This window comes from Suncus etruscus, chromosome 15 (genome assembly GCF_024139225.1).
Source record: "Suncus etruscus isolate mSunEtr1 chromosome 15, mSunEtr1.pri.cur, whole genome shotgun sequence".
Lineage (NCBI taxonomy): Eukaryota > Metazoa > Chordata > Mammalia > Eulipotyphla > Soricidae > Suncus > Suncus etruscus.
Genome location: NC_064862.1, coordinates 32,683,098 through 32,710,328, shown reverse-complemented (window position 1 = coordinate 32,710,328; position 27,231 = coordinate 32,683,098). Strand labels below are relative to the sequence as shown.

Sequence of the window (27,231 nt, the reverse complement as noted above, 5' to 3'; positions counted from 1 at the left end):
GGAGAGGTTGGGCAATGATGTGCTAATGAATCGACCTCCTCAGAGAGAGCCAGGGAGAACTGCAGCCCAACAGAAAACTGATCTTCCTAAAGCCACATACATTGTAAGTCAGCAAGAAGAGTGATGTAGCTTCCTTCCCCAGCCTGGCAGCCCTAGTTTGAAGGTAAGGCAGAGGACAGGCTCCCTGTTACCAGGAAGACAGTCTGGCTTGTTTCACTCTTACCCCTCCCTCCTACAAGCTAGTTCTAGGCTTGTCTCCCTGTCCCATAAGGAATTCCTGGTCTCTGCTCCTTGCAGCCCTGGGTCAGCGCACAATAGTAAACAGGTTCTCTCCACCCTTCACTAGTCTCGGTGTCCTGGGCCTCTGCCCAGCTCTTCATTTATACAGCTCCACCCTCATCCACGTCAGAAAGAAGAAATGTTCCTTGATGTACCAACCTTGCTAGCTCCCCAAAGCAAGAAATTCCCCTTTTCTCTCAGCTAGAGAGGAGTACACACCTCAGCAGAAACTTCGAGGGCAGATCTCAGACCACTGAGAAGAATGGGGAGACTATTCCCAATGGAATATACGCCTTCCCCAAGCTCCACCCCTATTAGCAAAGTACTGCTGGAAATACTGAGTTCTCAGATCACAATCTCATTGTAGACACTCTAAGGCCACCATGACTCATGTATGGTTCCCCTCACCTCTCTTTACAAACTGCTATATCTTATTGCTAATCTTATCTAATTATTCTTGACTTACTGCTTAATAAAATCGCTCTTCTTCCCTGCAGGACTCCCCATTGCCCTCCTTGTCCAATAATCTCAGATACTGGGCTGAAGAAATTACAGGAGTAAAGTTGCCTTGCATGCAGCTGACCCTGGTTAGAGTCCCTGGCATCACATGTGGTTCCCCCAAGCACCACCAGAGATCATTCCTGAACACAGAGCCAGGAATAGTTCCTGAACAATACTGGGTCTGCTGCCCCACCAACCCTCTGTTGTCTCTCAAAGCCTGGCTCTCAATCTCAATCTCACTCCCTCACTCTTCTCTCTCTCTCTCTCTCCTTTCCCCCCACCCCCTCCATCTCCCCCTCTCCTCTCTATCCCACCTTTCTATTTCTCTTTCTCCCTGTCACCTCCTGCTTTTGAGCCATACCTGGTGGCACTCAGGGTTTACTCCTGGCTCTGCAATCAGTACTAAAGTTCTAGATCTGCTTAGGGCCTCCTCTTATTCCCAATAAACATCTTTCTTTTTCCTACTCACCCTACCTTTCCTTTATTTCTATTTGAATGCATTTTCTTTTCTTTTTTCTTTTTGGTTTTTGGGCCACACCCGGTAACGCTCAGGGGTTACTCCTGGCTATGCACTCAGAAGTCACTCCTAAAAAAAAAAAAAAAAAAAAAAGAAGTCACTCCTGGCTTGGGGGGACCAAATGGGATGCCGGGGGATCGAACTGCGGTCCATCCTAGGCTAGGGCTGGCAAGGCAGACACCTTACCTCTAGCGCCACCGCCCCAGCCCCTAGAATGCATTTTCTTTTTTTTTTTTTTAGAATGCATTTTCACTCATCTTCTGTGTCATTAGAAATTCTTGTCATGGGGCCGGAGAGATAGCATGGAGGTAAGGCGTTTACCTTTCATGCAGAAGGTCATCAGTTCAAATCCCGGTGTCCCATATGGTCCCCCGTGCCTGCCAGGAGCGATTTCTGAGCACGGAGCCAGGAAAAACCCCTGAGCACTGCCGGGTGTGACCCAAAAACCACATAAAAAAAAAAAAGAGAGAAATTCTTATCATCTCTACAAAGGCTTTCCAAACTACTCCAAAGCAAAATCAACTGCCCATTATATTCCATACATGTCTCTCTAGAACTCACGTTCCAGGCCCAAAGTCTAAAGAGATGAGTAGAGGTTGGAGAAATAATATAGTGGGTAGGGTGCTTGCCTTATATACCATCTACCTGGGTTCAATCCCCAGAACCCCACGTGGTATCCTAGAGGTAGGAGTAATCTCTAAGTGCAGAGCCAGGAGTAAGTCCAGATCACCATCCAGTACGGCACAAAAACAAAAATAAAATCAATGAATAAAATGTATTCTTACATTGAGCAGGTAAGTCAGCAGGTAGAAGAGATGATGAATGAGTAAATAACTAACATATAATGGCCAGAGAGGGCCGGAGTGATAGCACAGTGGTAGGGCATTTGCCTTGCCTGAAGCCAACCAGAGCCAGTTTGATCTCTGGCATCCCATATTGTACCCTGAGTTTGCCAGGAGCGATTTCTGAGCACAAAGTCAGTAGTAACCACTGAGCACCACCAGGTGTGGGGCTCCCAAAAAAAAAATTGGCCAGGGAGAGTTAAGGGTAGAGTACCTGTCTTGCAGGTGTGAGGCCACCTCTTAGATCTCAAGGACTTTTTCACATGCTAAAATGACCTGGTGACATAGCTGTATGGATTCCCTGGCAAGCACCACCACCACCATCTTTGGTGTACTGCATCCCAGTGTGAGCGAACAATATAATTAATCTGGTAGGAGACCTGTGATCATTACAACCAAATGTGTAACTCCTGGTCACTGCAGCAACAAGTACAACAAAAAGGAATAAAAGGTGAAAATTTAATAATAATAATTAATAATAATAATAATTTAATAATTAGCACAGACAGAAGTTCTATCACAGAAACATGTAAAAGGTGCTGCTAAATACAAGAAACCTCAAGGATGTAGGGGTAGGTGTTCAGGGAAAGTTTTAATGAGGAGTTTAATAGGAAGCTAACTTTTTTATTGATGTTACTGGGCCACGTCTGGTGGACTCAGGAGTGTTCCGAGGTCCATGTAGTGCTGGGGTTTGAACTTGGGGCTCCTAAAGGCAATACATTGCACTCCAACCCTTTTGGCCATCTTCCTCAGCCCAGGGAGCTGACTTTGGAGATGCTCTCTAAAAGAAAAAAGGGAGTGGCCAGGGAGAGAAAGGCACAGGATGCATCATGAGCATGAGCTAGTTAAAAGCAATAGGCCTGGCTTCCTTCGGGAATGTGATCAGGCCAGTGGAGCCAGTACAGCTTCCCCGCCCAACTTTCCCCTCTGCTGAGGCAGCATTCCACTAACAGCTTTCTTCAAGAGGGCAGGGACTCGGGCCAGAGAGATAGCACCTTGCAAGCAGCCGATCCAGGACCAAAGGTGGTTGGTTCGAATCCCAGTGTCCCACATGGTCCCCCGTGCCTGCCAGGAGCTATTTCTGAGCAGACAGCCAGGAGTAACCCCTGAGCACCGCCGGGTGTGGCCCAAAAACAAAAACAAAAAAAAAAAAAAAGAGGGCAGGGACTCTGCAGACATCTTTTTCCACAGTATGTCCTGGTCCTAGTATGAAAGCCCCTGTCTAGTGGGTGCTCATTAAACATGTTGTGAGAGACTGATTAGGTTTGTGACCTGTCAGCCACTCTTAGTTTCAGTTTTCTAAAGGAACATACCTTCTCTAGCCTGATAGTAGCTTTTACTTTTTTTTTTTAATTTTTGTTGGTGAGGCTAGAGAAGAGGGCCATACAGCGGACAGAGCACTTGCTTTGCATGCAGCTGACAAGGATTCAAGCCCCATTATCCAATATAGTTCCCTGAGCAAAACCCTGATATATATTTCTGTTGCTTCTGATAATTTTTGATGGTGGTGGTACTGAAAATCAAACCCAGGGCTACACCTATATGAAGCAAGCACTCAACTGCAGAGTTGTGTCCTCAGTCTCTTTTTTTTGTTTGTTTGTTTTTTGGGGGGGCCACACCCAGCATTGCTCAGGGGTTACTCCTGGCTGTCTGCTCAGAAATAGCTCCTGACAGGCACGGGAGACCATATGGGACGATTCCTTTGGTCCTGGATCGGCTCTTGACGTGAACTCTTTATCTTCTTCAAAGTCCAATGCAGGGCTGAGCACAGATACACTCAATAATGGCCTTTTAACAATATTATAATTCAAGTATTCAATTAACATAACTGAATGCCAATTACAACACTTACCAGGCACTCACCACGTTCCAGGCATAGTGCTCAGTACTTAACTGACATGATTTCATTTAATACTGACAATAAGCCCTGAGAGATATGCTTTAATTATTGCATAAAGAAACTAAGGTTTTCAGCAAGTCAATCACCATCTAAGAGGAGCAGAGGACAGACCTGGGAGGTGGATCCCCGGCTGTGTTCTTGTGTTGTCACTCAACTCTAGTAAAGTCATGCGGTCTACTAGACTGTGCTGGGCACACACAGCCTGGCTCCTGGGGAATTTCGAGTTTAGTGGCTTCAAAGCCAACAAATGAATGGGTAATGCTAGCACATCACTTCACCTCACTGGCAGCTGGTACTTACCTCTATAAAATATAGATTATGCTGATAACTATGTTTTACAAGATTAAATGAGGTAGTACAGGTGAAAGCCTGACCCAGCAGGCTATCTGTTCATGATGCACCCTGATTATGCTGGAAGATGGAGGGGCTCACTCAGAGTTAGAAAGTGTTTCTGTTTTGTTTTGTTTTGCCTATTTGTTTGGCTTTTAGGCCATACCCTGCAGTGCTCAGGGGTTACTTCAGGCTCTGCACTTAGGAGTTGATCCTGATGGGCTCAGGGAACCACATGGGATGCCAGGAATTGAGCTTGAGTTGGCTGCATGCAGACCGTGTGCTGACTACCTTACCAACATCAGCATCCTTAATTTTATAACATCCCCCACACTTCCCAAAGACCACTACCTAACCCACTGAGACACAAGGTTACAAAGTGAGTCAGGGACCAGAGAGATAGAGTGGGCAGGGCACTTTCCTTGCATGCAGCTTGCAAGCACCTTACATGCTGTACTAAATCTCCAATTCCAAGGTACCAAGGATGAAAGTCTATAAGGAACACAGATGAGTGATGAGAATATGAAGCAGTCTCACTGATTCCCCAAATAGCTACCACTACCCAGGAAGAAAGAGGTCCCAGGAGCCCTATGGTTGGTTGCACACTGCATGCTTGACGTTGAATCTTTCAGATGATCCAATACCTCTCTCACTTCTGCTTTACCCCACAGACCAAAGTGAAAGATCAGATTCTTTGATTTTGATCCTGAGTCAGGGTCCACTAATGGCTCTGTTCCCAAATGACTCACTGAGAAATGGGGAAGGCAAGGTGGGAGAAGGGGGAAAATTCCTAATCTGCTCTGGCAAACTAAAAGGCTCCAGACCACACAAGTTGAATGAGACTGACTCCTGCCTTACTCTTAAAGCCCAAGGGTGGTACACATAAAAACTGGGGAAATCTGAAAAATCTGAATTTTCACAACCAAGTTCTCGTTTTCTCACCATTTTGCCAAAAGTCTGAAGTGAACCTCATAGGATAAATCTCATAAAACCCATCATGTATCACAGCCCTTGCTTTGTCGCAGATTCTGTGCTGGCTACCTTGTACCAACATCAGCATCCTTAACCTTCATAACATCCCCCACTTCTCAAAGATCACCATCTAACCCATTTACATGCAAGGTTACAAAGTGAGTCAGGGACCAGAGAGATAGAGTAGGCAGGGCACTTTTCTTGGATGCAGCTGATCCAGATTTGATCCCTGCCACCATGTACGTTCCCTGCCAGAATCCCGGAGCATAGACCTAAAAGTTGCTGAGTTTGCCCCCACCAAGAAAAAAAAGTGAGTCAGATTTGTAGGCAGCAGAACTACTGATGTCCTGAACCCAATATTTCCCAAGCCCAATTTTATTTATTTGTTTGTTTGTTTGTTTATTTATTTATTTATTTATTTATTGGTCTTTTGGGCCACACCAGTTTGACGATCAGGGTTACTCCTGGCTATGAGCTGAGAAATCGACCCTGGCTTGGGGGGACCAAATGGGATGCTGGGGGATCAAACCGTGGCCCGTCCTAGGCTAACACTTGCAAGGCCTTACCTCTAGCGCTGCCTCTCCGGCCCCTATTTTTATTTATTTATTTGTTTGTTTGTTCGTTTGTTTATTGGTGATGATGGTGGTGGTGGGTATTTTTATTTTTTTAAACTTTATTAATTGATTGATTGGTTTCCGAGCCACACCCAGTGGCACTCAGGGGTTACTACTGGCTCTGCACTCAGAAATCGCCCCTGGCAGGCTGGGGAACCATATGTGATAATGGGAATCAAACTGAGTCTCTCCCAGGTCAGCTGCATGCAAGACAAATGCCCTACCGCTGTGCTCTCTCCAGCCCCTCGACCAATTTTAGAGTCTTCTTTTAGTTCTGTGAAACCAAGACAGAGTGAAAAGAAAAGAAACAATACTCTCCTTAAAGTGGCAACTTGCAAAGGATCACTCTGGACATACAGTTTGAGCCAGAAAGAGAAAGAAAACTCCACATTATGTTTCTTGGCACCCTCACTACTCGACTGCTCCTGTCTCATCTTGGGGTACCTATCAGGGATACATGTGTGAAGACCTAGGACAGGAAGTATGCATCCATCATAACAATTCAACATCAAAAGCAGCTCAAGAAGACTACTACAAATGTAAATATTTGGGGTTTGGCTGAAGTTCTATGGCTGAGAAAGGGAGGGGAGGCCTCACAGTAGTTACCAGGGAGGGAAGGGAGGCCTCACAGTGGAAAATTGGGAAGGTCTGATCACTTGTTCAGCTTTAGTTTCCTTGTCTGAAACAGGGTTAAAATAAAGCTTATCCTGTTGTTCGGTAAGGATTACTACAGGGCAAGAAGAAGAAAAGCACTTTGCAGACTAGAAAGATCAGAGGATCTTTTGATTAGATTACACACCCAAATCTGCAGTCACAAAGCAAGAGTCTACAGAAAGATCCTCTCACAAGGAACATGCTGGAAGGGGTAGCTTCTTTCAGCTCTGACACGAACAATCCCTTGCATTTGTTTGGCTTCTCAGGAAAAACTTGGCAAAGTACTTTCTATATATTTCAAGTCACAGAATTTAGAAGTAGAAGAGCTCTTCAACATCAACTTTTAACAGCCTTACCTGTTTGTGAGGGAAACTGAAGTAGAAAGATTCAGCAACTTTCTCAGGTCTCACAGTCAGGTGTCCTACCTGCTCAGAAGTCTTTTGTGCTTCTAATCTAGTCATCTGGACTATCTTCATGATCTGTTAGTATATACACCACATCTTTATCTTCTAGTTTAGTAATGAACTACTTAAGGTAAAACTCCAACTCCTCCTATTAATCCTACAGGGCAGGAGTGGGTGGGTGGCCCTTGGGCTAGCACATAGAGTAAATGCCTGAGAGAAACTGGAGTATCAACTCTAAGATGGGGTCAAGGAATGAACCTAAGTCCCAAAAGCAAGGATAAGCAAGGAGTAGAGCCACCTGCACCTTGATCCTGTGCCTAGTTGGGAGCCTTTTTCTACTACATATTTGATAAAATTCACATCTGTACCCAGAATCTCTTCTGAGAACTGAGTCCCCCTAAAATTTGAGGGTTTGCCTACTTAACTCATCAGCATCAAACTTACTTCCACTTCGTGCCATGCACAACTGAATCTAGGATGAGAGGAACAGAAATCTCAAAGTAAGGTCAACCCAGCACTCTGCCTCTGTTCAACTGCTGTTGAGCCCAAGGCTCAAACCTCCTCCTCTTGGGACCAAAGAGAGAGCACGGAGGTAAGGCGTTTGCCTTTGATGCGGAAGGACGGTAGTTCAAATCCCGGCATCCCATATGGTCCCCTGTGCCTGCCAGGGGCGATTTCTGAGCATAAAGCCAGGAGTAACCCCTGAGAGCTACCGGGCGTGACCCAAAAACAAAAAATCACTCTAGAGAGTATTTCTTTTTTTTTTTTTTTTTTTTTTTTTTTTTGGTTTTTGGGCCACACCCAGTAACGCTCAGGGGTTACTCCTGGCTATGTGCTCAGAAGTTGCTCCTGGCTTGGGGGACCATATGGGACACCGGGGGATCGAACCGCGGTCCGTCCAAGGTTAGCGCAGGCACCTTACCTTTAGCGCCACCGCCCGGCCCCTAGAGAGTATTTCTACGGCTTCATGCCTTATCTTCTAGTAGAGGAATCTGCCCCTCCCTGCAGCCTTTCTTGCCATCAGTGTTTACAAGGCAGACCACAGAGCTCAGTACCTCTCTCCTCTACCCTCCCAACCAGGTCAGTTTAACCAGCTCTCCTACAGAAAGACAAAGAACCCCTTGATATGCTATGGTTGTGCCAGTCAATGCCAGGCAGCTTCAGGAGTCTAGAGCTGTTAGAAAGCAGAGTCAGCAGCAGCCTACTGTTCATAGCAGACGAAGTCACAGCTGGCCTCCCCTCTCTGTGGCCAAATCAGGATAAACTCTATGAGAAGTCAGGGCCCCCTCATCTAGTTTCAAGCCTTCCTTCCTTCCTCCCCATCAGACTATATAGCCTGCCAGCTACAGAACATTTATTGGTCTTTTTTATTTCCTTTTTTGTGTGTGTGTGTGTGGGGGGGGGTAGGAGGGTTGCAGAATCACACCCAGCAGTGCTCAGGGCTTACTCCTGGCTCTGTACTCAAGGCTCCTAGCAGAGCTACCAAGACCATATAAAATGCTGAGGATTAAACTTAGGTAGGCAGCATACAAAGCAAGCACCCTACCCACTGGCCCCTTATTGGTCTCTTTATCTTTTTCCAGGTCCCATCATAATCTTCTGGAGCTGTTCTAGTATCTACTAATTCTATTAGTTGCTACAGTCTCACCACCTGTGGGACTGCTCCTCTTTATGCCCTCTTCCATGCTATCATGAAACTAATTCTGATGAAAAACACATTTGAAGTTAAACTGACTATGCTCAACTAATTTTCCTTTCCTCTCTTCACCAAACAACTTCCTCATGACCCCTGCTCTTCCTGTAACGTCCGCCCTTGACACACCATGTTTCTCAAAGAGCTGTTTATGAGAGGGACTTGGCACATAGAAGGGGCTCCATTCAATGAAATGAATTTTTTTCTTTTTTAGTTTTCAGGTCCACACCTGGCATGCTCAGGGGTTACTGCTGGCTCTACACTCAGAAATCGGTCCTGGCAGGCTCAGGGGACCATATGGGATGCCGGGATTCGAACCACCGTCCACCCTGGGTCTGCTGCGTGCAAGGCAAATGTCCTACCGCTGTGCTATCTCTCCGGCCCCTTCCATATATTTCTTTTTTTTTTTCTTTTTTTTTGGGGGGGGTCACACCCGGCAGTGCTCAGGGGATATTCCTGGCAACCATGCTCAGAAATCGCTCCTGGCAGGCACGGGGGACCATATGGGACACCGGGATTCGAACTGATGACCTTCTGCATGAAAGGCAAACAAACGCCTTACCTCCATGCTATCTCTCCGGCCCCCTTCCATATATTTCTAAAGCAATCACACACCTCTTTATATTACAGCCTTTATTGTTCGACACTGTGATGATTTATTTGTGGTTCTATTTTCAACCAGTCTTTCAACACCCCTTGAGAACAAGACACAGATGTCTTGTTCAATTATGAATCTCCTATTCTAGTCAGGGCTGGCAGAGTAAGTGCTTCATAAATGTTTGGTTGAGAAACTACTGGTAAGACAGATATGCTAGGAAAAGTAAATCATGGCTTTCTCTCTGAGGTTCCTGAGATCACTACCTAATTCTCGACCTAAAGACCTGAATAACAATAAAAAGAAACAATGCGGGCCTCTGAAGAGTTGAAAGGGACCTGTAATGTTGGAGGAAGGAAAAAGAGAAAGTGAAAGATGAGAAAATAAAAATCAGCAGTTGCCCTAAAATCCTGCATAGGTAGTTTTTAAGCAGGTGGAAACATCAGGAGGCAACATTTTGCCAATGGCTCAGCCTGGAAAGTTTTCTCCTTGATAGAGAAGGTAATTGGGCCCAAGAGAGGACCAGATTTACCAAGGGCCAACAAATAAGCTAAATAAGGCCCCCTATCCCCTTCTGGTGTCCAGCCTTCAAGAGAAAGAAAGTGATGTACCTGATGGACCTGGCTTCGATCCCCAGCAGTGGTTCCCCTGTGCACTGATAGGAATAAATCCTGAGTACAGAGCCAGGAGTAAACCCTGTCTGTGTACAGCAGGATGTGGCTAAAAATTGTTGGATACTGGCAATAAATAGGAGACAGTTGGTAGTGAGTAATGAATGCATCCCAGCCTGAAGGCTCAACTGAGTTGAAGAGAAGAGAATGAGAAAGTCCATGTAGCTGTAGTGGCAATAGACAGAGTGGCAAAAATTCTAGGATTTCTTCCTAATATAACTGCTTTGTTAAATAATTGTGAGAATTCACCAAACCTTCAATTTCTCACTTATATAGTGAGCATAATTTCTTCCTTAAATTAAAAAAACAAAACAAACAAACAAACAAAAAAACACTTCTTGTCAGCCAGAGATATAGCAGACCAGGTAGGGTGCTTGCCTTGAACATAGCCAATCCAGGTTTGATCCCCCAGCATCCTATAAAGGTCCCCTGAGCCCACCAGGAATAATCCCTGAGATCAGAATTAGGAGCAACCCTGAGCACCACTGGGTGTGGTCCAAAAACAAACCAAAAGAAAGAAGAGGAGGGAGGGGGAGGAAGAAAGGGAGGGAGGGAGGGAGGGAGGGAGGGAGGGAGGGAGGAAGGGAGGGAGGGGGAGGGAGGGAGGGAGGGAGGAGGGAGGGAAGGAAGGAAGGAAGGAAGGAAGGAAGGAAGGAAGGAAGGAGGAAGGAAGGAAGGAAGGAAAGGAAGGAAGGAAGGAAGGAAGGAAGGAAGGAAGGAAGGAAGGAAGGAAGGAAGGAAGGAAGGAAGGAAATACTTCTTCCAAAAGGCACAGACTGGATATCAAAGTTAGATGAACATTACACAGTACTCTAAGTCAAAAGCAATGTAGTGGGAACTTTGTATGGACAGGCTAGACCAGGCAGCATCATGTTTTCAGGACTTCCCTTACTTGGCTACTCATGGACTTTCACTGTGCTGGGAACTGAATTGCTTTACAAGCTGGGACAGTTTCTGCTAACTCCTGCTCTGGCGTGGGGACCTCAGGGACTGGTGAGCACCTGTTACTCTGCCAATTGCCACTTTAGCACCGTTTAGTTACTGGATTCACCACCAAGAAACAGGTTCTAGTCCCAGTTATTCTATTTACCAGCTAGCAAACATTGGACATTTTTCTCAGCTCTTCAATCTACTCATACATAGAATGGAGATAACTACCTCTCTGAGGGGAAAGTAAGGGTTCATCATTGCTAGGTTCATCCCTGCCCCTAAGGTTGGATCTCACTGATACCCATTATCAGAAGCAGAAATGGAAAACAGAAAATTAAGAGGACCACTAAGGGTCTTTCCTGAAGGAAAAGGCAAGAGTGGCCAAGTGATAACACAGCTGTAGGGGTCTTGCACGTGGCCAACCTAGGATGGACCCAGGTTTGAGCACTGGCATCCCATATGGTCCCCAAGTCTGCCAGGAGTAATTCCTGAGTGCAGAGCCAGAGTAACCCCTGAGCACCACCAGTTGTGGCTCAAATACACCCCCCAAAAAGGCAAGAGTGGCCCCTGAGCGCAGGGTGTGGCATGGGGAGGGGGTGGGGAAGATAGGGCTAGAGAGATAGTAGAGGAATTTAAGACACTTGCTTTGCATGTGTCTTGACTCAATTCCAAGGGCCAGGAATAGCTCCTGAGCACTGTTGGCATGGTTGAAGCACCCTCTACCCCACACCCCAGTAAACACACACACACACACACACAGATGTAAAAGAAAAGAGAGAGACCTACCAGCTACTACTCCACTTTGTAGGTGTGGGAAGGGGGATATATTGAGTGCCCACTATATACCATGCTTTTATTTTAATACCATGCTCTATTAAAACATCAGTTCAGGGTTTAAAGAGATAGTATAAGACATAAAGCACTAGCCTTGCCTGCATGAAGCTGACCCCAATTCAGTTCTTGTCCTTGGCACCACATATGGTCCTCCAACCACTGTCAGAGGTCATTCTTGAGCACAGTCAGTACTCCAATCAACACAGAGCGTGGCCTCCACCCTCCAACCCCAAAAGACAAAGAAAATATCGATTGGTTTAAATCTACAACCACCTGCAAAGTCACTATTATTGTAACCATTTCACAATTGGAAACTGAGGCTCAGAAAAGCAAAGAGCTATGTCCAAGGTCACACAGCCAACCAGACTCCAGAATTTGTGTAAGGAGGGAGCGTAGGGCACTGCCTTTCTTCCACTTCAGAATAAACAGACTGAGTGGCTGGCCCATTGCCAGGCCTCACTGGCCTTCTGGAGGTTCTGTTTCAGACCCAGAGGCTGGCAGGACAAAACATCCAGCAGGCCCCTCGGCCTTATCTCTTTCCCACAGCTTAGGATTTCCTAGCAGACGGACACACAGGCACCTTCCCAGGGTAGCAGCTGGTATGCTGCCCACCTCCTTCCACACCAAGTTAAGTCTTGTCTGAAGCCCTAGAACACCCCTGAGGCCACCAAACCAGATTTTCCTTTGAGACCAGAGGAGGAGATAAAAGAGAGAAAATGAAAGGACTATGATCTGGAGTAGAAAACCAGAATCTTCCATGTTAACTGCCTCCTTCCATATGGGCCACCCAGGGACTAGTCCACAGCCAGCAACACATTCTCTGTGGCATTATAATAGCAAAAGGAAAGAAGATGATCTGAGTTCACAAAAAGCAGAAGGTAATGAGAAGTCAGGGAGGCAGGCTTTGGCCTGTCAGAGTGCCCTGGCTCTACCCCAACAAAAACTGGCACACATCAAACTATAGAGATGTCAATTAAGCCAGTTCTACAATTTTCAAAATCACAGGGGTTACATTGTTGGCCAGAAGTAGTGGAGGAATTAGGAGACAGAGGAACTGAATCAGCAGAAGACACAACTATTATTCCAGATGTTTCTCCCGGGCTCAGCTCTGATCCTTCACTCCCTTAGCAGGAAGTCAACACCCACGGGATCCCAGAGATCATAGCTCTTCACCTCATCTGGCCTGCAGCACCGAACAGACTGATGCTGGGTGAAGAGCTCCAGTCACAGGAGGCCAGCCCTACCAATAACATGGGGAGTAGTGGGAGGTCAGAGCCCCATCAATCTCAAGATTTCTCCCTCAGGCCAGGAGACCTCTATCAAACTGGTACCCTTCCTACCCTCCTCCTCTAGCTATAGAAGGGACCCAAACATCTTCTTAGGAATAGTAACCATCACTCCAAAGAACACTTCCAACAACCAGCTCAGTCTCCAGTCACGGCAAAATAGACAACCCTACTACTATCACTATCTGTGCCTAGTTCATTTACAAGGCCGCTCTGACTGCCTTTCTTGTCTCTCTTACTGGCAGACAGGCTCACCCAAGTTTCCCTGCAAAGTAGACTCAGTAGGCAAATAAATGCCAGAGCATGGGGGCAAGGCATTTGCCTTGCCTGTGGCCAATGTAGGAATAATTCTCTAGTAATACCTATGTCCCACCCTTGTCCACCCTCCCTGCCCAACCCCTTGCACGACCGGGAGTGACTCCAGAGCATAAGTCAGGAGTAGCCCCTGAACACTGCAGGATGTAGTCCAAAATAAACAAAAACATCAAAATAAAAGACAAATAAGGTGAAGAAATGAAAAAGAGCCTACTGCTGGAAATCAGAAATGAGCGAAGCATGTCACTTTTATCAGCTTTCTCACTTGAAATATCTATTAATAAATGGCAGCTATTAAATAATTAATGAGCATTTACTTCGCTACAGTCTTAAGGAGAAACAATGATTAAGCCTGGCCCCGAGCCTGGCTTGTCAATCTAATAAACTGGTAAGACAACACACTCTTCCCCTTTCTGGGCCATCCTAGTTAGCCGCCTACACAGCTCATGAATCAAGAATGCTGAGCTAGGAGAAGAGCAGACAGGTTTCTGCTAGGAACTTTGTTTCACCTATCCAACATCTGGTTTTCTGCTAGGACCACAGGTCATATGAATTTATCAGTGAAAACTACCCAACTGGGAGCCAGAAAGGTTGAGGCCAAGTCCTGATTCAGCTATTAATATGCTGATTTTGGGACGAGTGGGGCACATCCAGCTGAAGGCCTGGCTCTGAGCTCAGGGGACCATATGAGGTGCCGGGAAGAACCCAAGAATCCTACCCAATCTGTACTATCTCTCCAGCCCATAATGAGTTACCTTATCTAGGCCTCAGTTCCTTATCTTCATAAATAAAGGCTAAAAGGATCAATTTCTTAAAATCCCTTCCAGCTTGTCCTATGATTTAAAGATCTACTCATGCTAGGAACCTAACAACAGTCTGTCATCTACGCAGGGTAACTTCTGACCTGCCTTTTTCTCCAAACCCCATCCCCTGGTAATTGCAAAAATAGTCCTTCTCAAGACAACCTTTAACCCAGGGTACTGAAAAAGACCTTTAGACTGGAGCCAGAGTCTCGCACCATTTCCACTGCAGCCATCAGTACTAATGTTTCACTTCTCTGGATAGCACATGGACTCTTAGCCCTCAACCACGAGACTGGGTTAAGGGCGTTCACCCTGAAACTTCCCATAACTTCCCCACTCAGGGCCTTGGGCAATGACTTACTTTTGAAGCTTTTTAGAACCACAATATAAACAAGGAGCATCTAAGTTTTCAGGCAACAGAAATTTTGGGTTGGCTGAAAGTAAAGTGAGGAAGGAAAAGAATGGGACTTGGGATCTGATCTCAACCACAATCCAACAGAACCCAATATGTGGTTGGAAGGTGGGAAGACATGTCTACCTGGTTGGGGACTACAACCAAAGGGAGGTACTCTCACGGGGGTCTCTATCCACAAATGCCAGAGGTAGGCCCTAATTTCTCTCTCAATTCTTAGACTTTTAGAAAGAAGGAAAGAAAAAGAAGTCACATTTTCTTGGCCACTACTTGTAACAGGCAGTGTGCTAGACTAACTTTCACATACCTGGTCTCATTTCATCCCTACAGTAATCTTGAAAGTAGGTGTTACTGTTGCCCTTTGCAGTGAGTAAACAGGCCCAGAGATTCTGGATTTTGTTCAAGGTCACACAGCCTGCAAGTATGATTTTCCTAAATCAGGTCTTTTCCCATTCTAACACACTGCCTGGGATCCCAAGATTTAGTTAGCAAGCCTAACAAGTATGCAGTAACGATTCTTGTCTCCTAAAATGCACCGCCACATCTGAGCTCTTCTGTATGAGGTCCCACAAATGCAATTTAGAATTCCTTCCTCACTCTCCCCTTCCATGGTTTTGAGTCTTTGTAACTGGTCCTCAATTCAGAAAATGCCCTAAATCCCCTTTTATTCTTCCAAGCCAATCAGTGGGAATCTGTGGCAAGATATTAAATCAAAGTGAGCACTCTGAATGAGAGGTGATCTGAGTCCTGAAAAAGTCTGATGTTGGGGCCGGAGAGCCTTGTGCAATAGCCTACGACAGACCACGGTTGGATTCCCCTGGAGTCCCATATGGTCCCCCAAGCTAGGAGAATTTCTGAACGCATAGCCAGGAGTAACCCCTGAGCGTCACCGGGTGTGGCCCAAAACCCAAAAAAAGAAAAGTCAGTCTGATGAGCAAGTGAGGAGAGTTGAGGAAAGATATCACAGGTAGGAAGTCTCTCCCTAAGAGGGAGACCTACATGTCTCCACAGGAGAAGAAGACATGGTGAATGTGAAATGTGGGGTGAGGAAAATCCTGGAAGTGACCTTTATGAAACTGCTTATGTTCAGTGGGTCTTGAAAAAATAATCAAGGCCCTTCTGTAAGTCCTAAGAAGCTGTGGGCAGAGACGGGCTGTTCCAACGGGCAGACAAGGGGCACAAAGAATTGGGCTGTGATTCTTAGGAAGGTCAGGGAGAGGAAGGAAGCGTTCAGTGGAGGCAGTGGGGCTGCCCAAATCTGACCATCCTGGAGAGAAGGACTGCCCAGGTACCTCCCAGCCTGTGCTGGATGCCTGGAGGCTCTGGGGGGGGGGTAGGTGGGGGGAAAGAGATGATCTATGTTACTCTGAGCAGAGACCTCCTAGATCTTCCAGCCCACCCCCTGGATCCTCAGTTTACAGTACAGGACAGCTGACTGACAGTCTTCTTGGTTCCTGCTGGGGAACTGAGAATGGGGACTTCATCTACCGACCCACACACAACCCACCTGTTGCTGCGGGAGTCAGGGAGCAATCTGCTTCCAAGGGGGGGGGGGTGCGAAAGGATCGTGCTATCCCCTCTATCCCTTCCATGGGGGGAAGAGGGAGTAGGAGGATGGAAAGGGGGAAGGCAGAGGTTCGAATGCAGCCCAGCTGGGACTGGCTGCTGTAGCTAATGCAGTGTATCCAGAGGTTACAGAGGTGAAGGAAGGGTCGGGTGTGTGTGTGTGTGTGTGTGTGTGTGTGTGAGACAGTGAAGTCTGTTCTGTGTGTCAGTGAAGTCTGTTCTGTGTGAGTGTGTGAGTGTGTGTGTGTGTGTGTATGTGTGTGAGACAGTGAAGTCTGTTCTGTGCGTCAGTGAAGTCTGTTCTGTGTGTGTGTATGTGTGTGACAGTGAAGTCTGTTCTGTGTGTGTGTCAGTGAAGTCTGTTCTGTGTGAGTGTGTGAGTGTGTGTGTGTGTGTGTGTGTGTGTGTGTCAGTGAAGTCTGTTCTGGTTGCAGAGGTGAAGTGTTTGCGTTTCATGCAGAAGGTCACTGGTTCGAATCCCGATATCTGCCAGGTCACTGTGTGTGTGTGTGTGTGTGTGTGTGTGTGTGTGTGTGTGTGTGTGTCTGTGAGTGAAATCTGTTCTGAAAGGAGGGACGAGGGTGGGTGGGTGGGTGTTTGGGGGTGCAGGACGGGGGGGATCCATGCAGTCGACCTGTCACTGGGAGGGAGGGAGGGGCAGCCCCCTGGGACCAGGCGCCCACTGGGGGCGTCACCCAGCCCTGGGACGGGGTGGGGGGGTCGTGGGCCTTCCCCACCCCTCCCCCTGGCCGGGGGGAGGGGCGCGGGTCGGAAGTGAACTTGGGGTGAGGGGGCGGGTCTCGCCGCCCGTCCCTCTCGAGGCCCCCCACCGCGAACCCCGGCGCCAACTCACGAGCCTTCCGCCCCCTGCGAGCCCACGAGGAAGCCGAACTTGTCGATGCGGCGCTCGGCGAAGCCGTTGGCCTCCGAGTCGGAGCCCAGGGAGCTGAGCTCGTCCGCGGCGGCGGCGGCGTCCGGACCGGGCGCCAGGCTCTCCCGGGTGCCCGACAGGCTCTCCCCGCCAGCAGCCGCCGCGGGCACCGCCACGCGCGGCCCGTTCTCTCCGGGGCTCTTCGCCATCCCGGCCGCGCCCGCCGCCTCAGCCCCAGCCGCAGCCTCAGCCTCAGCCTCGGCCTCCGCGGCCACCTCAGCCACCTCAGCCGCCGGAGCCGCCGGAGCCCCGCCCCCGTCGCGCGCCCATTGGCCGCCTCGCCGGCGGGGGCGGGGCTTAGCGCCGAAGGGAGCGTCCCCGCGCCCAATGGGAGCCGCCGGCTCCGGGCCACGCCCACTTTCCCCGGGCTGGCGCCAACGGGCCCGCCGCGACGGGGCGGGGCCGCCGTCCGCGGGAGCCACGCCCACCTCGGGCTGTCCATCAAGGCGGAGCACCTGAACCGGCTCCTCTGGCCTTTCCGGGTCGACCGAGCCAGCGGCTCTCTCTGCCCTGTCACCTGCAGAGAGGCGAGGCGGAGAGAGGGACGGGATGGGAATTGCAATGCGGCCTTTCTCTCTCAGTGCCCCCTGATCATACCTCTGAAGGTGCTTGTTTGGGTGCGGATTGCTATTGCTGGCTGCAGCCATTCATTGATTTCTTTCTTTTCTTTTTTCTTTTTTAGGTTTTTGGGTCACACCCGGCAGTGCTCAGGGGTTCCTCCTGGCTCTACACTCAGAAATCGCCCCCTGGCAGGCTCAGGGGACCATATGGGATGCCAGGATTCGAACCACCGACCTTCTGCATGCAAGGCAAATGCCTTACCTCCATGAGATCTCTCCGACCCCCATTCATTGATTTCTAAGCTTTGAGGAGCCTCAGGTGGTTCTCAATTTCACTCAGGGCTCAAAAGTCCGGGCCTGATACGAAATTTCACAAGCTCTCCCCTCTCCAGCTGCTCCCTGCTTCTTGGATTTTAGCTCTTGGGAAACTCAATTAAAATAAACTATGGCCCAACGTTTATTGAGGTTTCCCTCATCGCCCCCAAGTCCTACCGGCTTTCTCTTGTAATCTTTTTTTTTTTTTGGTTTTGGGGTCACACCTGGCAGTGTTCAGGGGTTACACCTGGCTCTAGGCTCAGAAATCACTCCTGGCAGGTTCAGGGGACCATATGGGATGCCGGAATTCGAACCACCAACCTTCTGCATGAAAGGCTAATGACTTCCCTCCATGCTATCTCTCAGCCCCTTTCTCTTGTAATCTTATAATCTTTTTCTTGGGGGGAGGGATTGAGGTCACACCCGGCTGTCCTCAGGGGTTACTCCTGGCTGTATTCTCAGAAATCGCTCCTCGCAGGCTCAGGGCTACATATGGGATGCTGGGATTCGAACCACCGTCCTTTTGCATGCAAGGCAAACGCCCTTCCTCTATGCTATCTCTCCAGCCCCGTAATCTTAGAATTTTTTAAAAAGAAGCTTGATTGAAAGGCCGGAGAGATAGAAGTATAGCAAGGGGGGCCGGCGAGGTGGTGCTAGAGGTAAGGTGTCTGCCTTGCAAGCGCTAGCCAAGGAAAGATCACGACCACGGTTCCATCCCCCGGCGTCCCATCTGGTCCCCCCAAGCCAGGGGCGATTTCTGAGCGCTTAGCCAGGAGTAACCCCTGAGCATCAAACGGAAAAAAGAAGTATAGCAAGGGTTCTTGCCTTGCATGGAGTTGTCTCAGGTTCTGCTCTCCTCTATAGTCCTCTAGCTGGCTCGGCGTGATCCCTGAATGCAGAGCAGAGTAAGCCCTGAGCACCAGTGGGTGTGGCAAAAAAGAAATGAATCAATCGAAACAAAAACAAAACCACTTTACTGAAATGGAATGGACATGCCATAAAAACCATTTAAATTGTAGAAGTAAATATTTAAGCATATTTGCAGATGTAGAGAGTTGTGCAACCATCATCATAATCTAATTAGGTCACCTTTGGAGGGGAGGCCACACCCAGTCACCCAGAAAGGAAATCCCTACTCCTTAGCTGTGACTCCTCCCCTTTCTCCTCCTCCAAGCCCCTAGCAACCTCCAGTGTTCTTTTTTCGTTGTTGTTGTTTTGTTTTGTTTTTGGGTCACACCTGGCAGTGCTCAGTCAGTCAGTACTCCTGACTCTGCACTCAGGTTCACTCCTAGCGGTGCTCAGGAGAACAAATGGGATGCCGAGGATCAAACCCAGGTCCACCACATGCAAGGTAAACTCCCTACCCGCTGTGCCCCTCCAGTATTATTTTTTGTCTTTATAGATTTTTTCCCCTGGATATCCCATACAAATGAAATAAATCATATACTACATAACCTTTAGTGTGTTACTTTATTTGCATAGTATAATGTCTTTGAGGCTAATCCATATTGTTTTAGTACTTTTTTTTTTTTGGATTTTTGGGCCACACCAGGCTGTGCTCAGAGATTACTACAGGCTCTGAGATCAGAAATCTCTCCTGGCTCAGGGGACCATATGGGATACGCAAATTCGAACCCAGGTCTGTCCAGAGTTGTCTGTGCAAGGCAAATGCTCTACCACTGTGCTATCTTTACAGCCCAGTACTTTATTTCATTTATCTGTCAGGTTTGGAGTCATACCCCAAAGTACTAAGATGCTACTTCTAGTTATATACTCAGGAGTTGTTCCTCAGGATACTGAAGGACTATGTAGTGCGGGGGTTGAAACTGGGCCTCCAACATGCGAAGTGTGTGTTCCAGCCCTTTCCGCTACAACTCTGACCCTCTATGATTTATAAGTCACTTTCATCTTGTCACCAGACATTCTCTTGCAACCTGGGAGATAGGCCCGAAGAAGAGAATGAACTAAAACAAAATCCAGGACTGAACTGCAGAGCTAGGATAGGCCACTGAGGAGCCCAGTGCCAGCTCTGATATTAGGGGAGTTTAGAGTCTTGAGTGATTTTACCAGTGATTGTCCTGATGCCATGTGCACATACATTCTGGAAGAATTCACGATGCAATCTTCACATTCCATAGGTTTTTAGTTTTCCATAAACAGAGCAACAGCAGACATGGGAGTGGGCACAGGCTATTTTGGTCTTAAAGCCTCCATCTGAAAGGATGTTCCTTTTCTCAGGGGGGTCCAAACAGAGTGGTAGGCTTAGTCACAGCTTCCAGATTCACATGTGGGTGTGGGCCTCACCCAGAGAAGTGGGAAGGGAGTGAAAACTGGAGCAGACACGAAGCTCTAAGCCTGATGAAATCTTCACAGGCCTTTGACGTGATCGTTTTTGTGCAGAGATCTCAGACATGCTCAGCTCTAGGACATAGTCATGGGGATGGTCATTTCTGCAGTATTTGAGGTGGGGGTAGGAAACAGAACTGACACCCAAGGCTCCTTCTTTGGGGGATAAGACAGAGTGATAGATACTTTTCAAATTAAGGCCTCAGACTGGAAAAATAGCTCAATATGCTGAATACATATTTTGCATATAGGAGGCCAAGGTTCAATACTCAGCACTACATGACCCCCTCCCCCCAGCACATGGGAATGACCTCTGAGCACTGCTGGGGTCAAACATAACCAAACTCATGTTAAGGTTCTGATGTCCTTGTTTCCAGTTTTTTTGTTTTGTTTTGTTTTTACTTAATATTGCCTCGGCTCACATCTGTAACCTTGAGTAAATCACTTCTCTGAGTTCTTTTCCTCATCTGAAAAACAGAAATACTAAAAAAAATTTGTTCTGAGACTCTATTGTGCAAATACATGCTAAGTATCTAGTATGTGAAGTGGCAGCCATGGTGGAATTTATAGTTTGCAGAGGCTATGCAAAATCACTGTCTTGAATATAACCAGTCTATAGCCGGGGAGTTTTAGCCTAATTAAATCAATGGGACATGGCTTGGGTTTCTTCATGGTTATACCCTTTATCCAGAATAACTGGGTATTACTGTGAAAATTGGCTAAATTTCTCAGACATGTTTCCTTTTCAGAAAATTAAGAATAATAATTGGAGGCCAGAGAGATAGCACAGTGGTAGGGTGTTTGCCTTGCATGCAGCCAATTCAGGACAGACGGTGGTTTGAATCCCGGCATCCTATATGGTCCCCTATGCCTGCCAGGAGCGATTTCTGAGCGAAGGGCCAGGAGTAACCAACTCCTAAGCACCGCCAGATGTGACCAAAAACCAAACCAAAACAAAAAAAGATAATTAGTGGAGCCAGAGCAATAGCACAGTAGATAGGGCATTTGCCTTGCATGTAGCCAACCCAGGTTTGATCCCCAGCATCCCGTATGGTCCCCCAAGCCTGCCAGAAATGATTTCTGTGTGCAGACCCAGGAATTATCTCTGTATACATCCAGGTGTGGCCCAAAATAATCATTGTAAGAAGGGATAATTAATGAGGAGTTGGTGAGCTTTCTTTAAATTTCCTGTACATAGTAATAAGCAAATGTTACATTTATGGACTTTCTCAACTTCCAAAGTTCTTTAACTTATTTGTTAAACCTACAATGGATCAAATACTACTCTTGTGATGAGCATGAGATAAATTTTCAGCCCAATAGTTTATATTCCAATGAAGGAGAACAAACAGGAACCTGACATTGAACCCCGACATCCCACATGGTCCCCAGAACCTGCCAGGAATAACTTCTGAGCACAGAACCAGGAGTAACCTCTGAGCACTTGTCAGATGTGGCCCAAAAACAAAACAAAACAAAAAAAAAAAAAAGATACAGCAGAAGAGTTCACAGCAGTGCTTGCCTTGTTCATAGATAACCCTGGTTCAATTCCTGGCACTTTGTAGTGGAAATCTCATGCGGGTTATGAGGGATTTGGGTCTGGAAGCAAATGTTGATGCAGGAAATAATGCACACACAGTTAATGAGATAAAACAGGTTCAGAAACTTCCACACGCAAGCCTTCTGCTCCTAAGAAGCAGATAGTTCAGTGGTGGAAAACTGAAACTGCAAGCGGTTTTACCCCGAGACTCGAGCCCAACTCAAGCTCTTTATGGGAAGCCCAAGATTACACCCAGGGGTGGGGAACAGGTAGTGTAAGAGGCCAATGCAAAGGATGCTTCCATCCAAAGGTGTTTCCGACCAATAAGTAACAAACATCCTGAAAAAGATGGAAACAGGTTAATCCAACAGTACTTCATTGTGTTTCTCAGCACTCAGAGTGGTCCCCAAACTCAGAACCAGGTGGGAGCTCCGAATTATCACCAGATATGGCCCTCAACCCCCACAAAACAAACACAGAAAACACAGAAAACTGTGGAGACAAAGTAGAGTGGAGCGGAGTGTGAAAATAGATGGAAATGAGGGCGTCCCTTTGGGAGATCTTGGAAAACAGCGCACAAGAAGCAGGAGAGCAGGTACAAAGTCCTTGAAAGAGAAGCGGATCCAGCATATTGTGTGGTTAGGCTTGAGAAATAAAGGGGAGGAGGCGTGAGTAAATAACCCAGTGGAATGTCCTGCAGAGTGATATGGTTCACTGGAGTACAAACTAAGAGGCCATGCGTGTAGAGAGATAGTACAGGGGTTACGGTGCTTGCATTGCATGCGAAGGCCTAGGTTCAAATTCCTGAACCATATATGGTCCACTGAACACCACCAGGACTCACTTCATTTTTTTCTTTGTTTGTTTTTGGGTCACACCCGGCAGCGCTCAGGGGTTACTCCTGACTCTACGCTTAGAAATCGCTCCTGGCAAGCTTAGGGGACCATATGGGATGCCGGGATTCAAACAATTGTCCTTCCGCATGCAAGGCAAACGCCTTACCTCCATGCTGTCTCTCTGGCCCCTCCAGGACTCATTTCTGAGCACAGATCCAGACATAGATCAGATCCCAAGTATCACTGGGTGTGTCACAAATAAAACAAACACAAGGCCTTCAGCAACAGTGTGCAACATCTGGGTGGTCTGGAGCCTGTCATTTAGGATGAGAGATGCTTAGCCAGTCCTATAGGAATGCAAGGACATAAAGATTTGCACACATTCTCTTTTCCTTTCTTTATTTTGGTCAGGGGAAGGGCTGCTCAGAAGCCATACCTGGCAGTTCTGGGAAACCATATTCGGTGCCAGGATCCGAATCAGGATCACAGTGGCAGCTACGTATTAGGCAACAGCCTCATAAGCCTTTGTACTCTCTCTCTAGCCCCACATTCTTTTTTTTTTTTGGGGGGGGGGGCAAACCCAGCGGTGCTCAGGGATTACTCCTGACTATCTGCTCAGAAATAGCTCCTGGCAGGCACGGGGGACCATATGGGACACCAGGATTCGAACCAACCACGTTAGGTCCTGGATCGGCTGCTTGCAAGGCAAACACTGTTGTGCTATCTCTCCAGCCCCTAGCCCCACATTCTTTATTATCTTTGTACTGTGTGACAGTGGGCTTATCATTCAACCTTTCTGTGTCTGTTTACTTGAATGTAAAATAGGAAGATGCCCTGGCTTGTGAACTGACACAGGCAAAGTGCTTAAAACATTAGGAAACGAGACAGGAGAGATAGCATAGAGGTAAGGCATTTGCTTTGCATAAAGAAAGACGGTGGTTCGAGTCCTGGCATCCCATATGGTCCCCCGAGCCTGCCAGGAGCAATTTCTGAGCAAGGAAATAGCCAGGAATAACCCCTGAGCGCTGCCGGGTGTGACCCAAAAACCAATCAACCAACCAACCAAACAAACAAATACAAACATTAGGAAATGAACCAGAGTGATAGCAGGCAGGGAATTTGCCCTATGGACAGCCCAGTTCAATCCCTAGTATCCCATATGATTCTCTGAGCACCACCAGGAGTGATTTCTGAGTGTAGAGCCACGAGCAACCCCTGACCATCACCAGCTGTGGCCTAAAAACAAAACAAAACATTAAGGAATATCAGGAATGGGTGGATGAGGTATCTTGTTCTGCTGTGGTCATTTCTGAATACTTGTTTCTCTATGGAGAAGCTGTTCCTCTATGGCTCCTATATAGGCCCCAGTGGAGTCCCCTTTCTTCAATCACAGGGAGTGCAACTTCTGTGTGCTCGGGTAACCTGTCAGCATTTTTGTTTTTGTTTTCTTTTGGCCACAACAAGCATTGCTCGAGTTATTCCTGCCAGGCGTGATTTCTGAGCTCAGAGCCAGGAGTAACCCGAGCACCACCGGGTATGACCCAAAAACAAACAAGCAAACATTATTCCAGGGGTCAGAGAGCTAATACAGGGTTTAGGCATTTATCTTGCACATGACCAACCAAAATCCCTGGCACTACATATGGTCCCCTGTGCAGAGCTGGCAATATCCCTGGAACAGTTGGTTGGGAAAGACCCATAAAAACAGAATTTGTTGGTTCAAATGGTAGGAAACACACCCAAATGAACTCAAATCCAAACAGTATTTTGTGAGTCTTACAGTTTACATTCATAAGTTAAATAAGCTTCAGGGCCGGAGAGATAGCATGGAGGTAGTGCATTTGCCTTGCATGCAGAAGGACGATGGTTCGTACCCCGGCATCCCATATGGCTCCCTGAGCCTGCCAGGAGCGACTTCTGAGCATAGAGCCAGGAGTAACCCCTGAACGCTGCTGGGTGTGACCTACCCACTCCCCACCCCCCCAAAAAAGCTTCAGGAACAGTTTGATCCAGAAGCTATCATCAAATTCAAAGCTATCATCAGGGTTCCTGTCCCATTTTCCTTCCCTCTTTATTTTCCTTTCTATGGTTGCTTCATCCTAAAGATAGAGCCCCTGATAGCCAGATCCAGGCTGACAACTTTCCTCCTCGCATCCATATGATTTTTTTTGGTGGCTTCTGTTCCATGCCTGTATCATCAGGACACCTGCCTATTCTGATCTTATCAGAACTCAGGGAAAGGGAACATTGATTGGCCTAATTGAACTCCACTTAATGCAACAGTATCCTCTAGGTAATGATACGATAAGGAGCAAGAGTGTATCCTGTCCAGCTTAGGGATTAGATGGCTCAGAGGGACCTGGAATTGTTACACTTTTTTTTTAATAAACAATGTAGACTAGTAAGAGCAAATTTCCTAACTAGGTAAAACAATATTTAAGATCTTACATTTGACACTCATATTTTAAAAAATGCAAAACCTGAAAGATGGTTTGTTTCCCAGCATTTCTGGGTATGGTTCCAAAATAAAACGGCTGGATGGGGGCAGAGCGATAGTACAGCAGGTAGGGTGTTTTGCCTTGCACATGGGATCAATTCCCAGCATCTCAGGAGTAATTCCTGAGTGCAGAGCCATAACCCCTGAGCATCACCAGGTACACACACACACACACACACACACACACACACGCACACACACACACACACACCACAAAATAAACAAAGGCTAGATAGTACAAGGAATAAAGGAATAAAGAACTAGCCTTACACCTAGTTAACTTCTGGCATCACACACGGTCCTCTGAGCACTGCCAAAACTGGGCCCTGTGCACCGCAGTTTGTACTCTCCCAAAAAAAAAAAAAAATTATAGCTATGGGACGGACTAAAACTATAACAGTACAGCAGGTAAGGCCCTTGCCTTGGACACAGTTGACCTGGATTCAATTCCAGCACCCAAAATGGTCTTGCAGCAGCATCAGGAGTGATCCCTGAGTCTAAGTCAGGAGTAAGCTGACTCAGCACTGCTGAGTGTGGTCCCCAAAACCAAAACCAAACAATATATATATATATTTATATATATATATAAAGTAGCTTATATATATATATATATATATATATATATATATATATATATAAGCTACTTTATTTTGGAGCCACACCTGGCAGTACAAGGGTATCATTCACAGTAGTGCTCAAGGGAGCTCTACACCTACATTGTGGTGTATGGTATCAAACCTGGGCCTCCTGCATGCAAAGCATGTGATTAAGTCTGTTGAACTTTCTCTCCAACCCTAAACAAATAACCTTAGACTACTGTGCATACCCTTCATGATTTGTTTTTTAGGTCACACGCAGCAATGCTCAGGTGTTACTCCTGGCAGGCTCAGGGACCACATAGGATGCTGGAGATTGAACCCGTGTCAGCCACATGCAAGGCAAATGCTCTACTCACTGTACTATTATTGCTCTGGCTCATGAGTGACTTTTTTTTGCCTTACAATGGGAATAAGTAAAAATTAAATATAAAAATTACTAATTATCAAATTTTCATTAAAGCAAATACCCTAACCTAACCCTTTACACATACTCTAACAAAACCATAGTATATGCTCTAATATCACCTAAACCTTTTCATAAATTCTGTATTAGAATGTCATTTTAGGGGGCCGAAGAGATAGCATGGAGGTAAGGCGTTTGCCTTTCATGCAGAAGGTCAACGGTTCGAATCCCGGAGCCCCATATGGTCCCCCGTGCCTGGCAGGAGCAATTTCTGAGCCTGGAGCCAGGAATAACCCCTGAGCACTGCCGGGTGTGACCCAAAAACCAAAAAAAAAAAAAAAGTCATTTTAGGAAGTAAAAAAGGTCTGTCTGTGGATATGGTTCAAAGGGAGTGCTTATCTTGGATATATGAGGCCCTGAGTTTGATCTCAGGACAAGAATCTAGTGGATGGTTCTAATGATTAATGGCTTCCTTAGTTACAAAGCCACTATGTATTAAAATTCCTTACTGTCTAGACTCCCAGAGTCCTTTGTTTGAGTAATTTGCATTTTAACAACTCAAAGCAGAAACCCTCCAGTTTCCTCAGTAATCCCACAATAGGATTTCTTCCCATTACAGAATGGTTTGATTAAGTAGTGAGGATAGTGTGGACTGCAGGAAAGGAGAGAAGAAGAGCTGCGTTGGTCTTTCAGAGTCCTTGCTGCGTGGGTATTTCTCATTTAAAATTAGGAGGCTGTTGAACTCCAGAGGATCAAAGCGAGCCAGAAGAGCTGTGTGAGTAGCTTTGTCCCCAGCAAGCTGCTGCCTACATGCTACTGGTCCCAAACAAGGACGCCAAGTGCCGGATCTGTGGCCACAAATGATCACAAGGTCCCCTGGTCAATGGGCCTTGTAGAGTAGCATGAGTCAATACAGATGTTCATTCAGTAGCTCCGGGAAACTGGGCTTGTGCCTAGAGGATGGCTCAAAGGCCCCATTCACTCCCTTTCCGCCCAACTATATTGCTGGTATCAAATCACAGCCCTGCTCAGGGAGAGCCTGAAAGATCTATGGAGAATGCCTGACACTACGCCCTGGTCCTCTAC

The 27,231-nt window shown here is 47.0% G+C and overlaps 1 protein-coding gene across 1 annotated transcript in view; it reads right to left on the bottom strand.

The window, feature by feature from the left end:
• Nucleotides 1-17,210, bottom strand: part of TBC1D10A (TBC1 domain family member 10A) — a 47,003-nt gene extending 29,793 nt beyond the window's left edge. Inside the window, exon 1 of the mRNA XM_049788823.1 lies at nt 16,972-17,210. Within this exon, the coding sequence (XP_049644780.1) occupies nt 16,972-17,198 (227 nt within the window). The 5' untranslated portion in view covers nt 17,199-17,210. The remainder of the gene's footprint in view (nt 1-16,971) is intronic.
• Nucleotides 17,211-27,231: the final 10,021 nt, after the last annotated feature.